Here is a 13971-nt window from a genome sequence, read left to right on the forward strand (position 1 = left end):
GGGGTGAGTGCAACTCCCAGTAATGAAGTAGGGAGATAAAGTTTCGGGCGGGTGAGCGGGGCAGCGGGATATTTCTGCCAAAGCACCGACTGCACCCGGGCTCCAAATGAAACATAATGGACTCCGAGGAGATAAGCGTTTTTTTTTTTCCCTGCCCCATGAATAAAGCAAGACCTCATAACTCATAGACAGGCAAAGCTGCCAGCAACTTAAAAGTGCTTCCTTCTGCTTCTGGTTTGTGTTTCCTTTTAATGAAGCTGCTCCAAAGCCGAGGGGGAGCTCAGAAGTGGGGCTGGAAGCAAACCCTGCCTTTGCTCGTGTGGAGTCCGGCTGGCTGCGGGCGCTGGGGAGGGCTGGGTGGGCTGGGAGGGAGCTGGGGTGGGCTGGGGTAGGCTGGGAGGGAGCTGGGGTGGGCTGGGGTGGGCTGGGAGGGAGCTGGGGTGGGCTGGGGTGGGCTGGGAGGGAGCTGGGGTGGGCTGGGAGGGAGCTGGGGTGGGCTGGGGTGGGCTGGGAGGGAGCTGGGGTGGGCTGGGTGGGTTGGGAGGGAGGGCTGGGAGGGAGCTGGGGTGGGCTGGGTGGGTTGGGAGGGAGGGCTGGGATGGGCTGGCTGGGCTGGGGAGGGCTGGGTGGGCTGGGAGGGAGCTGGGGTGGGCTGGGAGGGAGCTGGGGTGGGCTGGGAGGGAGCTGGGGAGGGCTGGGTGGGTTGGGAGGGAGGGCTGGGAGGGAGCTGGGGAGGGCTGGGAGGGAGCTGGGGTGGGCTGGGAGGGAGCTGGGGTGGGCTGGGTGGGCTGGGGAGGGCTGGGAGGGAGCTGGGGTGGGCTGGGTGGGTTGGGAGGGAGCTGGGGTGGGCTGGGTGGGTTGGGGGGGGTTGGGAGGGAGCTGGGGAGGGCTGGGAGGGAGCTGGGGTGGGCTGGCTGGGCTGGCTGGGCGGTGGAGAAGGCTGGGAGGGCACTGGGATGCTCTGGCCCTCGCACAAAGAGCTGACTCGCAGCTGCCCGGGCAGGGAGGGAGGTCCTGGAGGTCCTGCCAGGGTGGGCTGGGGAATTGCTGGGGGCACGGGGGTTCTGCTCAGCCCTGGCAGTGTCCGCACCCGGCTTCTTCCACCAGGTGGGCACCCACCCATTCCCCTTGCCAAGGTCCTTCCCACCTCCCTGGTGCGGCACACACACACACACCAGAGAGACCCTCTGCCCAGTTATCTTGGGGGACAAGCTGGGGGAGAGCTCAGCAGAGTGGGCACAGCCCCAGAGCCCCCCTGTGCCCAGCACTGCAGCTGTGGCACACTCAGCCCCCAGCACCTGGTGCCAGAGGCTCCAGCTGGAGCTGCACTCCCTGCGAGCTCCTCCTGAGCTGGCGGCTCACCAAGGCCCTCGGGTGATGTGAAAATGATGTGAGTGCACACTCACACACAGCCACCTCCCCGGGGACCCCGGGCCGTGCACACCCCTCACACCCCCTCGCACTCGGTGCTGCACTCACAGCCTGCGGATGGAGGATCTTTCACACTTCCCCAAGTGATCTTCCCCCAGCAGATCCTTCCCTCTCTGTCTCTTTTTGCTGCAGGGAGCTGAAGGTTTCCTGGGGACAGCTCCTCCTCCTCTTCCTCCTCCTCCTCCTCCTGCTCCGGGTGTCCCCAGGGTGTGCCAGCCACTGCCGAGGGGGTGCCGGGGAGGATGAGGAGCACCCAGCTTGTCCCCCAAGATAACTGGGCAGAGGGTCTCTCTGGTGTGTGTGTGTGCACAGGGAGATGTCATTTCCCGCTCAGGGAGGTTGGCAGGATGTCCCCAGAGAACGGGGCTTGATGGGCACAGTCCCAGGTGTCCCCCAGGGGTGCAGGGCACAAGGGCTGCTCCCCCAAGGGCAGAGCCCTGGCACTGGGGGCAGCTGGGCAAAGGTGGCCCTGCACTTGGCCCTGCTCAGGACAGCCCTAACCATGGAATCAGGGAATGGGCTGGGTTGGGAGGGACCGCAAAGATGATCTTTTTCCACTCCCTGCCATGGGCAGGGCACCTCCCGCTGTCCCGGGATGCTCCAAGCCCCCTCCAACCTGGCTGCGTTGCTTCCCTGGGCTTCGTTCAGCACAAGCAGCTTGTGCTGTTTCTCCTCCTCCCTGGGGTGGGCTGCTCATTTTTGCCCCATAAGACAATGCCCTTTTTCAAAAACAAAGAAATTATAAAGTACATATGAACATATGGTAACATATATTCTGGGCTGCCTATGTGGCCAATTTTCTGTATGTTACCATATGGTGCCGCGTATTTAGCAAAAATATAACTTGACTGTTTCTCTTTCCATATGGGGATTCTTTTGCCTTAATTAATAACATTGAGCAAAAACTCTTTCTAAGGTTTCCAAGATTTCTGCAAGGGAGTATCTCGTGACAGACACATGCTCCTGAAGGCTTTCCTCCTCATTTGCCTGCACCCTTCTGTCCCTGTCTCCCTCCGCGTGCTCCAGGGGCAGCTGTGGGCACATCTGGCGCTGCTGGCAGGGGGATGCTGCACCCTTGGCTCCCGGCCCAGGGGGCTCCTGTCCCCCCCAGGGCCCGGCTGCAGCTCTGGGGATGACACGGTGCCCGTGGGCTGGATCCCTGCGGCTCATCCCGGAGAGGAATCCCTGGAACCAAGTGGGAGAGGAGAGGGAGCTGGTGCAGCACAGAGAGCCGTGGTGGCCGCGCAGGGACAGAGCTGCACACTCTGCAGCTCTGGAGCCTCTCGGGGCTATCTCCGATGGAAGGTGTGGGGGATCCTCTCGGGATGAGCCCACAGGCAGTGCCCGAGAGCTGTGTCCCCATGTCCCGGGTCACTGGGAAGGGTCAGTGGCACAGCCCCAGCCGCTCCTGCTCGCCCAGCCGGAGCCCGGCACTGAGCACAAAGCTCTCCAGAAGCGTCCCTGGGCCCTCAGGGATGCTCCTGCAGAGTGGAGCTGGCACAGGGCAGGACAGCAGGAGCAGCAGGGAGATGCTGGATCTCCGCCTCTCCCGGTTCCCTGCGTCCTGCTGAGGCTGCTGAGCCCCCCGGGCTCCTCCAGGGCTGGGACAGGGGGCACAGGCAGTGCCTGGGGGCTCAGCTTTGCTGTGGGGTGAGCCTGTTCCTCCTGCTCAGCAGCAGCAGCAGGGACTGTCCCCGAGGCACCATCATAATATATAATATATAATATATAATATATAATATATAATATATAATATATAATATATAATATATAATATATAATATATAATATATAATATATAATATATAATATAAATAATATAATATAATATATAATATATAATATATAATATAAATAATATAATATAATATATATAATATAATATATAAATCATATATATAATATACTATATATCATATTATATATATCATATATAATATATAGAATATCATATATAATAGATTATAGATCATAATATATCATATTATATATTATATATTATAGTATACAGTACATATATAGTATATAGTATTGATATATAATATAATATTCATATATTATATTATATAAATATATAATAAATAATAAATGTAATAATAGAAATAATAGAAATAATAATAGCTCTCATATATAATATTATATATATAATATATTATATATTATAAGTTATATATTATATATAACATATAATATATATTTTAAATATATAAGATATAAGATATAAGATATGATATATATAAGATAGGATATATAATATATAATATATAATATATAATATATAATATATAATATATAATATATAATATATAATATATAATATATTATATATTATATATTATATATAATATATAATATATTATATATTACATATTATATATAACATATAACATATAACATATAACATATATCGAATATATATTCAAAATATTTCAAATATTTCAAAATATATTTCAAAATATTTCATATATTTCAAATATATGTTCAAAATATTTCAAATATTTCAGGATATATTTCAAAATATTTCAGATATTTCAAATATATATTCAAAATATTTCAAAATATATTTAAAAATATTTCAGCAAATATTTCAAATATATATATAAATATTTCAAATATTTCTAATATATATTCGAAATATTTCAAGATATATTTCAACATATATTTCAATATATATTTCAAATATATATTCAAAAATATATTTCAGATTTTCAAAATACATTTCAAATATTTCAAAACTGGGTGATGGGGATCATTTCAAGTGTGTTGATCCCAGAGAAAATAGTGGAATGGCTGATCCTGAACGCAAGGAATAAAGAATCCAAAAGGGTGATATAATTACTGCCAATCAACAGGGATTTATGGAAAATAGATTTTTATCATTTTTTGTTTGTTTTGGGGGTTTTTTGGTGGGGATTTTTTTGGTTGGTTTGCCAGTTTTGGGGATTTTTTTTTTGGTTGTTTGTGGTTTTATTGGTTTGGGTATTTTTTTTTTGTTTAAAAACAGGATTACAAGAGCTCCTCTGGAGCTGGGAGAGCTGGGGGTGCTCAGCTGGAGAGGAGAAGCTCCAGGGAGAGTTCAGAGCCCCCTCCAGGGCCTGCAGGGGCTCCAGGAGAGCTGGAGAGGGACAGGAGGAGAGGGAACGGCCTCAGGTTGGGCCAGGAGAGGCCTAAAATCAAAATCAGGGTGGATTTTAGGGAAAATTTCCTGATGGAAAGGACTGTAAGTCCCAGGCTGTTCAGGGCAGCGGTGGAATCACTGGAGGGGTTTCAAAGGTGGATGTGGCACGTGGGGACATGGCTTGGTGCTGAGTTTGGAAGTGCTGGGCTGGACTCCCCGGTCTTAGAGGATTTTTCTTAATGATTCCGTGATTTTGTGACCTCCAACTATGCAAGCTCAGCTTCAGCAAACATCACATCTCCCCCCTGGTAACTCTCCCCAGCTTCCCTGGGGGGCACCATCCCCTCTCAGCCCAACCACACAAGCACTGACGGCAGCAGCAGCCCCACCTGGTAATATTTAAAACAATTTTATTCATGAAAATATGCTGTACAATGCACTATACACAGTTCTTTACATTGCCACATACACAAACTCTAATAGCACAACCAAGAAAGTTACCATTGCCTACGATAGATGCTGTGAGAGATGACGCCTCCGACCCTCCCCCCCAGTCTGTACAGCTATAAATACGAGGGAAAGGACCCAAAACCGCCGGGGGAAGCAGCCCGGGGGGGCCCTCGGGTGTCCCCCACACCGGCTCCAGGCAGGGCAGGGCGGGAGCAGAGGCAGCTCCTGGTCCCAGAGGGAAGGGGGTGATGGAGAAGGGAGGATGAAGCTGAGTGTGGTGGGACATGAGGTGGCCTTGCTGATTCCAGAGAGGGAACCTGGAGCCTCAGCCGGCGACACAAAGCCCTGGTGTCGCCCACAACCACAGTGGCAGTGGTGGCACAGCCCCAGGACCTGCCTGCCCCACACCCTCAGTCTGTCTGCACCTGACCACCGCAGCCCCACATGCCCAGGTCCTTTGGTCACCTGTCCCCACATGCCTGGGTCCTTTGGTCACCTGTCCCCATGTGCCCAGGTCCTTCGGTCACCTTGTCCCTATGGCCCTGGGTCCTTTGGTCACCTGTCCCCATAGCCCTGGGTCCTTCGGTCACCTTGTCCCCACGTGCCCAGGTCCTTCGGTCACCTGTCCCCATGGCCCTGGGTCCTTCAGTCACCTTGTCCCTATGGCCCTGGGTCCTTTGGTCACCTGTTCCCATGGCCCTGGGTCCTTCGGTCACCTGTCCCCACGTGCCCGGGTCCTTTGGTCACCTGTCCCCATGGCTCTGGGTCCTTTGGTCACCTGTCCCCACGTGCCCGGGTCCTTTGGTCACCTTGTCCCTATGGCCCTGGGTCCTTTGGTCACCTGTTCCCATGGCCCTGGGTCCTTCGGTCACCTGTCCCCACGTGCCCGGGTCCTTTGGTCACCTGTCCCCGCAGCCCCCGGGGTGCCAGCGCTCGGGGGTGCCCGTGCCTGCCCCCGCCGCCCCTCGCCCCGCACGACCACTGAACACACGACGTTACCGACACGACTGCACCGCACACACGACAACCCCACGGTCACGAACCACACGACAGCTTGGCGAGGGGCCGTGCCCACGCAGGGGCAGGGGCGCGGGGGCGGCTGCGGGACGAGGGGACGTTTTCCTCCCGCCACGGTGATAGCCGGCCCGTGGCCGTGACACCGAAGGGGGCTCGGGGAGCTCCCTGCGTGGGAGAATCCCATCTCCAAATGCCTGCCCAGCATTGGTGTGCTGCTGGATCTGTGCCTGGAAAAGCCAGGACCCCTTCCCTTTCTCCCATTCCTGGGGGGCAGAGCCCCCCATCTCCTCCAGGGCAGCCAGAGCTGCCCTCCTGCCTCTGGGTCCCTCACACCCACGTGCTGAACTGGGGGGTCAGGGATAAAATAACCACTTGCAATCGGTTTCCAAGGATTTGAAAGATGCCTGAAACGAGAGGTGATGTATAAAAGGAATGCGGTAATGATCCTGACCAAAGAATAATCCTTTTTAAAAAAGCATTCAAGAAAGATTATATATAATAGAATATATTAAATTCTGTACATGATCAAATAATGTAAACATAATTAATTAACTCGTAAGAATGTCTTTAGAGACCGTGCCTGCCGTGTGCCCCGGGTGAAGGGGAGCGGTGGCACATGGGGCTCCTCTGTCACGCTCTGCCACAGCCGCGTGGGTCAGGACAGGAGCAGGAGGTGCCACCCGTGGGTCACCCTGCCCCTGGGGCTGGCTGGGACCCAGCAGCTGCTCCGTGGCAGAGGAGCTGGTGCTGGGGCAAGGAGGGAAGAGCTGGGCTGGGGAAATGTGCTGGTTCAGTGCACTGACCCTGCTGCAAGCCAGGGCCTGGGGGTCACAGAGAGCTGCCCAGGAGAAAGGATGGCGCAGCAGAGACCCCACGGGACACAGCAGCAGCTCCCACCACCTCCTGCCAGCCCCTCCATCATCTCCAGACCAGCTGCTCCTGCTGGTCACCAGCCTGAACCCCCCCAAAACCTTGCTGCTCCTGGCAGCTGTATGGGATGGACATCCCTGGCCTGTTCCTGCCCCATGGGGCAGCGGGGTCAGTCTGGGGTCCTGACACACAGCAGGACCACATGGTCCCCATCCTCATGGAGCCCCAGCCCCTGGCAGGTGGGTGCACCCCTCTTGCTGACAGCTCCTGGATCGGCTCTCCTGGCACCCCTGGGGTGGGCAGTGAGACACTGGGACAGGCATGGTGGCACTGACCCCACAGGAGCCCCACAGCCCTGGCTGGGGACCCTGTGGCACCTCCCTGAGCAATGTGGGTCACCCGAGCTTGGAGCAGGATGGACCCCACGCTGCATCCAGAGGCCTGGCACCCACATCCCCCCCTCCCCACACACACACAGCCCCTCCTCGAGGATGACCCACATCACAGCCCCCCAGCTTTCACCCCACCATCCAAGATGAGCCACGTGATGGGGCACAGCCACCAGCACTGCCCGTGGCCTCTCTCTCTCCTCTCCCTAAGCTCGCCCCTTTCTTCCTTTCAACGCAAAAACTCAATGGCAAAAGAGTGCATGAAATCAAATAAATACGCCCCCCTCCCCGCCCCTGCGAGCTGCCCCTGAGCCTCCAGCTCAGGGGACCCTCACTCCCAGCAGGACCCCCCTGGAGCACGCCCAGCCTGCTCCGGGCAGGGGCTGCAGCCTTCCCTGGCACCCTCAGGCCCCGGGGGCTGCCGAGATGCTGCTCCCAGGGCTGCTGGCTGCTCACCATCACCACCCCCTTCTCGCTGCTGAGTAAGAAAAGCTGCCTGGAGCCACACGAGGACACCTGCAGTGGAGGTGGCCTGGGGGTGTGGGCTCAGCAGAGCTCCTGTCTCCACCAGGACTGAGGGGTCACGAGCCCCCCCTTGCCTTGGGGCAGGGTCCCCACTCCTGACACTTCTACCCAGAGGACTCAATCCCAAGGTGGCTCAGAGGAGAGTCCCCTCCCAGGGGGGATGCCCACGCGGGGAGGGTCCCACGCCACCAGCCGTCACCACTCTGTCACCCAGCCCAAGGGCAAATCAAACTGGCACCACTGCCATGGGGCACTGGGACCGTCTGGAAAGGCTTTCCCTGCCTGCTACCCCCCTGGATCTGCCTGGCTCCGGCTGCCTCTCCCACCCACCTGCCCTGTGTCCTCCAGAGGATGCTGGCAGGACCTGCAGACCGGGCACACGTGGGGCTGGGGGGGTCCTCCCCCGTCTCAATATTTGACCCTCCGGTTTGTGTTTCGTGTTCGACCTCAAGCTCAGACCGACGGCTCTCGCCCATCTTAACAAACAAAGGCAGAAGAGAAAGGAAAAAAAAAAGTTAGTCTCAATGTTCCCCTCGTGGCTTCCCGGTGGTGAGCCCGTGCCGGGGCAGGCGTCACCCGGGCACCCAGCTCTGGTTCGTGGGCTGCGGCCCCCCGGGCAGCGCGGGCACGTTCAGCCCGTTCTGCGGCGGGAGGGCCGAGTCGAAGTTGAAGTCCATCTCATCGCTGTCCATAAAGTCATTCAGGATGATGGACTCCACGTCGCACTCCAGGCTCCCGTTGAACATGTCCAGGTCCAGGTCTGCTGGGAACCTGTCTTGGCCCAACACGGGGGGGTGGACGGCCCCCGGGTAGGGGCCCTGCAGCGAATCCAGCAAGCTCATGTGTGCCCCTTGGTTATTAGCGTAGGAATGCAGGTGCCCGTGGTGCGGCACAGCCGTCATGCTGCACGAGTCACTGGGCAGGCTCATAAGGCTGACAGGATTGGCTAAGGCACTGGTGTTGACCGCAGGGTGGTGACCGGCTGGTGACGGGTGGTACAACGCGTTGCTCTTCACGAGAGAGCCCGGGTGGGGCGGGTAGGAGGACAAGCCCTGCTCCCCGCCCCCGCACAGCAGCGGGTTGTGTCTGTGGCCACGGGCCGGCACCATGGGGCTGGCCTGCGGCAGGGGCAGCTCCCCCGGGACCATGCTCTCCTTGTGCGCGTAGGAGATGGAGGAGAGCAGGTCCTGCAGCGAGGCGTTCCTGTAGGAGCTGGCGGGCGAGAAGGTGGCCTGCTTGTTCTCCTGGATGGTCTGCATGGGCAGGCGGCGCATGAGGCTCATGGCCGGCTGGCTGTAGATGGTCCCGCAGTAGGTGTTGGAGGCGGCCCCCATGCTGGAGCACTTGGAGTTGAAGGTGAAACTGGAGCTCCGCTGCCGCAGGGCGGCCGGTGGGAGCTGCTGGGAGGGGCTCATGCTGTAGCCATCCTGCAGGTCCTCCAGCATGCTCTCCCCCAGGCTCTCGTTCAGGCTGATGGTGCCGGTCAGGTCGGTCAGCCGGGGCAGCTCCACGGAGCAGCGGGCGCTGAGGGACGGAGACATGGTGCTGGAGGGGCTGGGGTACATCAGCGGGGACGAGGGGGTACCATCGTCCTCCTCCAGCTCGTCCGGCTCGTGGTTGGCCATGATGGGCGAGAGGCGCCCGCTCAGCGTGCTGGCCGTGGAGTTGGCCCGCGTCCGGAAGTCCGCCCAGGCGTCGTACTCATCGCTGGCGTGGGACGCGGGGCTCTCCGACCACTTGGCTTGCTGGGAGGACGGGCTGTCCTCCCCGCGCTCCTGCGTCACCTGCAGCTGCTTCTTCTTGCTGGCCTTGCCCTTGATGCGCAGGAACTTGCTGTTGTTGTCCATGGACACCGCCCGCCGCCGCGGCGTCTTGCCCGTCTTGCCGCCCTCGGGGTTCAGCATCCACCAGGAGCTCTTCCCGGTGCCCTCGTTCTGCACGCGGATGAAGCGGGTGTGCAGCGACAGGTTGTGCCGGATGGAGTTCTGCGGGGACAGCAAGGACAGGGACGGGGTCAGCAGCGGGGACGGCACCCCCCAAGGAAAGGGAGTCCCACGGGGATGGGGAGCACACCGTGAGACACCTGGGCTCCATCCCCTGGGGTGGCTGAGCCAGAGGGTTTGGGGCTGGGAGAGCTCAGCTGGCAGGTCTCCCCACACCCCGTGGGTCACAGCCCTTTGCTGCACCCCCAGCTCTGTCTCTGGCACAATCCCTGTCATGGCAGGGACAGGGAGTCCCCAAGGGACCTGCAGCAGCCAGGGCCAGCTCTCAGGGGACATTCCTTCCCTGGTAGGAGGGACAAGGTGAAGAGGCAACAAATGCAGTGACGGAGTCAGGACCACCCAGGCCAAGCCCACCACGTACCCAGCACAACGCACAGGATGCTCGCAGGGCCGTGGAGATCCCAGCTCGCTCTCCACAGCTCCACAGGCAGAGGGAATCCCCTTGGAGTGGACTCCAAGCCCCTTCCCCTGCCTGGCATCATTGGGGATGTGCTCCCCTCCACCCTCAGCAGCGACACACGCCTCATGCAGGGCACATCAGCACCACCACAGCCCAAAACAACCTGTTGGCACCACGTGAGACCTCGTCCCCAAATGCCTGTCACCCCCTGTCAGCAGGACTGGGGGCCCACAGGAGAGCAAGTGGCTCCCTGCATGTGTGGCTCTGGTGACAGGGACACACCTGGGAGGCTCAGGTGGGTCTGTAAACCCACTAGAACCCCCTGTGCCCACAGCAGGACTGCCTGGGGGCTGCTTCCACCCTGCACACTCGTGGCTCCCTCATCCACATCCAGCACCTCAGGGTCCTGCTCAGAGCAGCACTCGGAGCCCTGGGCTTGTGCCGGCTCTGAGGAGCTCCCTGGCTGGAGCAGGGGGCACACCCCAACATCCCCAGCTGTCCCTGCCCCACGGGGTGACAGCCTGGGGGGACCCTGGGGTGATGCACCCTCGCAGCTTTGGCCTGGGGAAGAGAGGGGGTGAGGATGTGAGCACAGAGTGGGAGAGAACCCACCGAGAGCAGCCCTGCAGAGAAGGTTCTGGTGGGCGAGAGGCTGGACAGGAACCAGCCCCTTCCTGGGCTGCAATAAAGAGAAGAGGCCAGCAGGGCAAGGGAGGGGATTCTTCCCCTTGGCTCTTGTGAGACCCCACCTGCGGAGCTGCCCCCAGCACTGCAATCCCCAGCACAGGGACCTGTTAGAGCTGGTCCAGAGGAGCCCCTGGAGCTGCTCCCAAAGCTGGAGCCCCTCTGGAGCCAGGCTGGGAGAGCTGGGGGTGCTCAGCTGGAGAGGAGAAGCTCCAGGGAGAGCTCAGAGCCCCCTCCAGGGCCTGCAGGGGCTCCAGGAGAGCTGGAGAGGGACTGGGGACAAGGCCTGCAGGGACAGGACCCAGGGAATGGCTTGAGATTGGAAAAGGGGAGATTGGGGTGGGATCTTGGGCAGGAATTGTTCCCTGGGAGGGTGGGGAGGGGCTGGGCTGGAATTGCCAGAGCAGCTGTGGCTGTCCCTGGATCCCTGGCAGTGCCCAAGGCCAGGCTGGACATTGGGGCTGGAGCAGCCTGGGACAGTGGGGGTGACCCTGGGGACAGTGGGAGGTGACCCTGGGGACAGTGGGGGTGACCCTGGGGACAGTGGGAGGTGACCCTGGGACAGTGGGGGTGACCCTGGGGACAGTGGGGGTGACCCTGGGACAGTGGGAGGTGCCATGGCTGGGATGGGATGGGGTGGGATGGGATTTGAGGTCACTCCCACCTCAAACCAGTGTGGGATTCTCTGACCTGCCTCTCCCTGCTGACATACAGCTCATGGGATGCCACCCCAGCTCCCTGTGCCTCAGTTTCCCTGGAGGCAAAAGGCAAGATGCAGAGCCCAGGGAAGAGGCTCGGTCTGCAGAGACCCTTCCCCCAGTTCTGCCCAAAGGCTCGGGGCTGGCCAGGGGCTGCTGGAGAGGGGAGGCACATCCCCAGCCCCTCCCCAGCTGCAGGAGGGGCAGAAGGACGAGGAGGAGGGGAACCCACGGTACAGGGGAGAAAGTTTGGTGCCGTTGTGGTGTACAGTGGAATACTAATGAAGAGGCAAGTGAGCTCCAGCCTCATCTATCATATTATGTAATGGCTTACTTCTCTGCACTTCATTTATTTGGAGATTGCTCCCAGGCTGGCTCCTCGCCAGCAGCCACCAAATCCAAGTCTACAGAAATCAATCTCGCACTGACTGATTAAGCCGTGTTTAGAACTAATTGCTCCTTCGTGTGTGGGGAGAATAAATTACGGGCTTTAATTTCACATCTTTAAAATGCAACTGCAGGTATGGGCCAGCCATTAACCCCTTCCTGCACAGCTGGGGAGGGGGCCCAGGGGGTGTTTGGGACACCACCAGCCCAACCAATGCTCGCCACCTTCGAGCAGAGCAAGTCAAGCCCTCCTGACAGGGAGAGTCCCCTTGACCCTTCCAGCACCTCTCCTTAAGCCACAGAATGATCCAAACTCCCACTGGCATTCAAGCAGCAGGGACAGGAGCACAGCACGTGGTTGTCACTGCCTGGCAGGCCCAGGGCCACCAGCCAGCTCAGCCCCTGGTGCCCTGCACCCACAGACTGTGGGGAGCTGGGGATGCCAAAGCTGGGCTTGCTGGAGTGATGCCCAGTCACTGCCGGGCCCCTGGCACTCGTGGGGACCCCCCCATGGCCACAGTCCCTCCCTGCCAGCTCTGCTCAGCACAGGAGGCAGGAGATGCTGCAGGGATGGAGCTGCCATGCAGAGCACGGGGAGAGGGGATGGGCCTTGGGGATGTCACAGCTGGATGGGGGTGACATTCAGCATCCTCAGAGGGAGCACAGAGCACCCTGCATCCCCAGAGGCAGGGGACGGGGCTGGCAGGGTCAGGCTGCCCGAGGGAGAAAAGGGCAGGCTGCGGCTTCTCCTGCAGCCGAGCTTCATTAAGAGCCAGAAGACAGCGGCAATTAAGCGCAAGGTGCAGCACACCCGGCTCTCTCCTCATTAGCACCCCGACACGCTCGGCTGGCCGCGGCTCGGGGCACACGGAGCAGGGCGGGGGCTGCGCTGGGGCGAGCCAGGAGCTGATTACCAGCAGGCAGGGACCTGTCCCAGCCACGGTCACCTCGGCAGCTTCGGGTACCCAGCATCCCGCAGCCCCGAGCATCCAACATCCCGCAGCCCCAAGCATCCAACATCCCGCAGCCCCGAGCATCCAACATCCCGCAGCCCCGAGCATCCAACATCCCGCAGCCCCAAGCATCCAACATCCCGCAGCCCCGGGTACCCAGCATCCCGCAGCCCCGAGCATCCAACATCCTGCAGCCCCGGGCATCAAACATCCCGCAGCCCCGGGTACCCAGCATCCCGCAGCCCCGGGTACCCAGCATCCCGCAGCTCCGGGTACCCAGCATCCCGCAGCCCCGGGCATCAAACATCCCGCAGCCCCCCTGACAGTGACGCGCAGCTGGGGACACGGGGGACAGCAGCTGCCTTGGCAGGGGGTGCCCTGGGCTCAGGCACACCTGTGACACCAGTGCAGAGCTGGCCATGCCCTGCGGCCGCGCTGTGCCTCCCTCCCGTCCCCTTTGTCCCCGTGCCACCCCTGCCTGTCCAGCCCTCTCCTGTGGCTCAGCCCCTCACTGGGAACCCGGCCCCGCAACCCCCAAACTGCACAGAGGGCATCGGTCCCCAGCTCACAGCCAGCCCGTGCCAGGGTGACACCCAGCCCATGGCAGCGGTGACACCCAGCCCGTGCCAGGGTGACACCCAGCCCATGGCAGCAGTGACACCCAGCCCATGGCAGCGGTGACACCCAGCCCATGGCAGCAGTGACACCCGCACTGCGGGCCCAGCACTCCCCCCAGCTCTGCGAGGGGACAGAGACGCTCCGGGGAGCACAGGGGTGGGCTGGAGGTGGCACCAGGGCTGCAGGTGCACCGGACCCCCTGCTCAGCCCCGGCTGGCAGCAGGGCAGGGCGAGGCTGAGCCCGTGCCAGCCGCCAGCTGCCGGAGCCTTTGCCAAGCTGGAGGACCCCAGTGCCACGCCGGTGCCCGTCTGCCGGGGGCTGAGGGGGGGCTGTGGGCACCCACAGAGCCCCTCACCCCCCCAGGAGCCCTCCTCCGGCGAGCCTCATTGTCAGGGGAACAGGCAGTGTGAAATCGGTCTGATTAGCA

The 13971-nt window shown here is 59.0% G+C and overlaps 1 protein-coding gene across 1 annotated transcript in view; it reads right to left on the reverse strand.

Annotated features, from left to right (window-relative positions):
- Positions 1–4942: 4942 nt before the first annotated feature.
- The window catches only part of FOXO6 (forkhead box O6), a 36278-nt gene continuing 27249 nt past the window's right edge, over positions 4943–13971 (reverse strand). Inside the window, exon 2 of the mRNA XM_023941027.2 lies at positions 4943–9785. Coding sequence (XP_023796795.2) covers positions 8373–9785 — 1413 coding nt within the window. The 3' untranslated portion in view covers positions 4943–8372. The remainder of the gene's footprint in view (positions 9786–13971) is intronic.

Source organism: Cyanistes caeruleus, chromosome 26, assembly GCF_971803275.1.
Source record: "Cyanistes caeruleus chromosome 26, bCyaCae1.hap1.1, whole genome shotgun sequence".
In the NCBI taxonomy this organism is placed as follows: Eukaryota; Metazoa; Chordata; class Aves; order Passeriformes; family Paridae; genus Cyanistes; species Cyanistes caeruleus.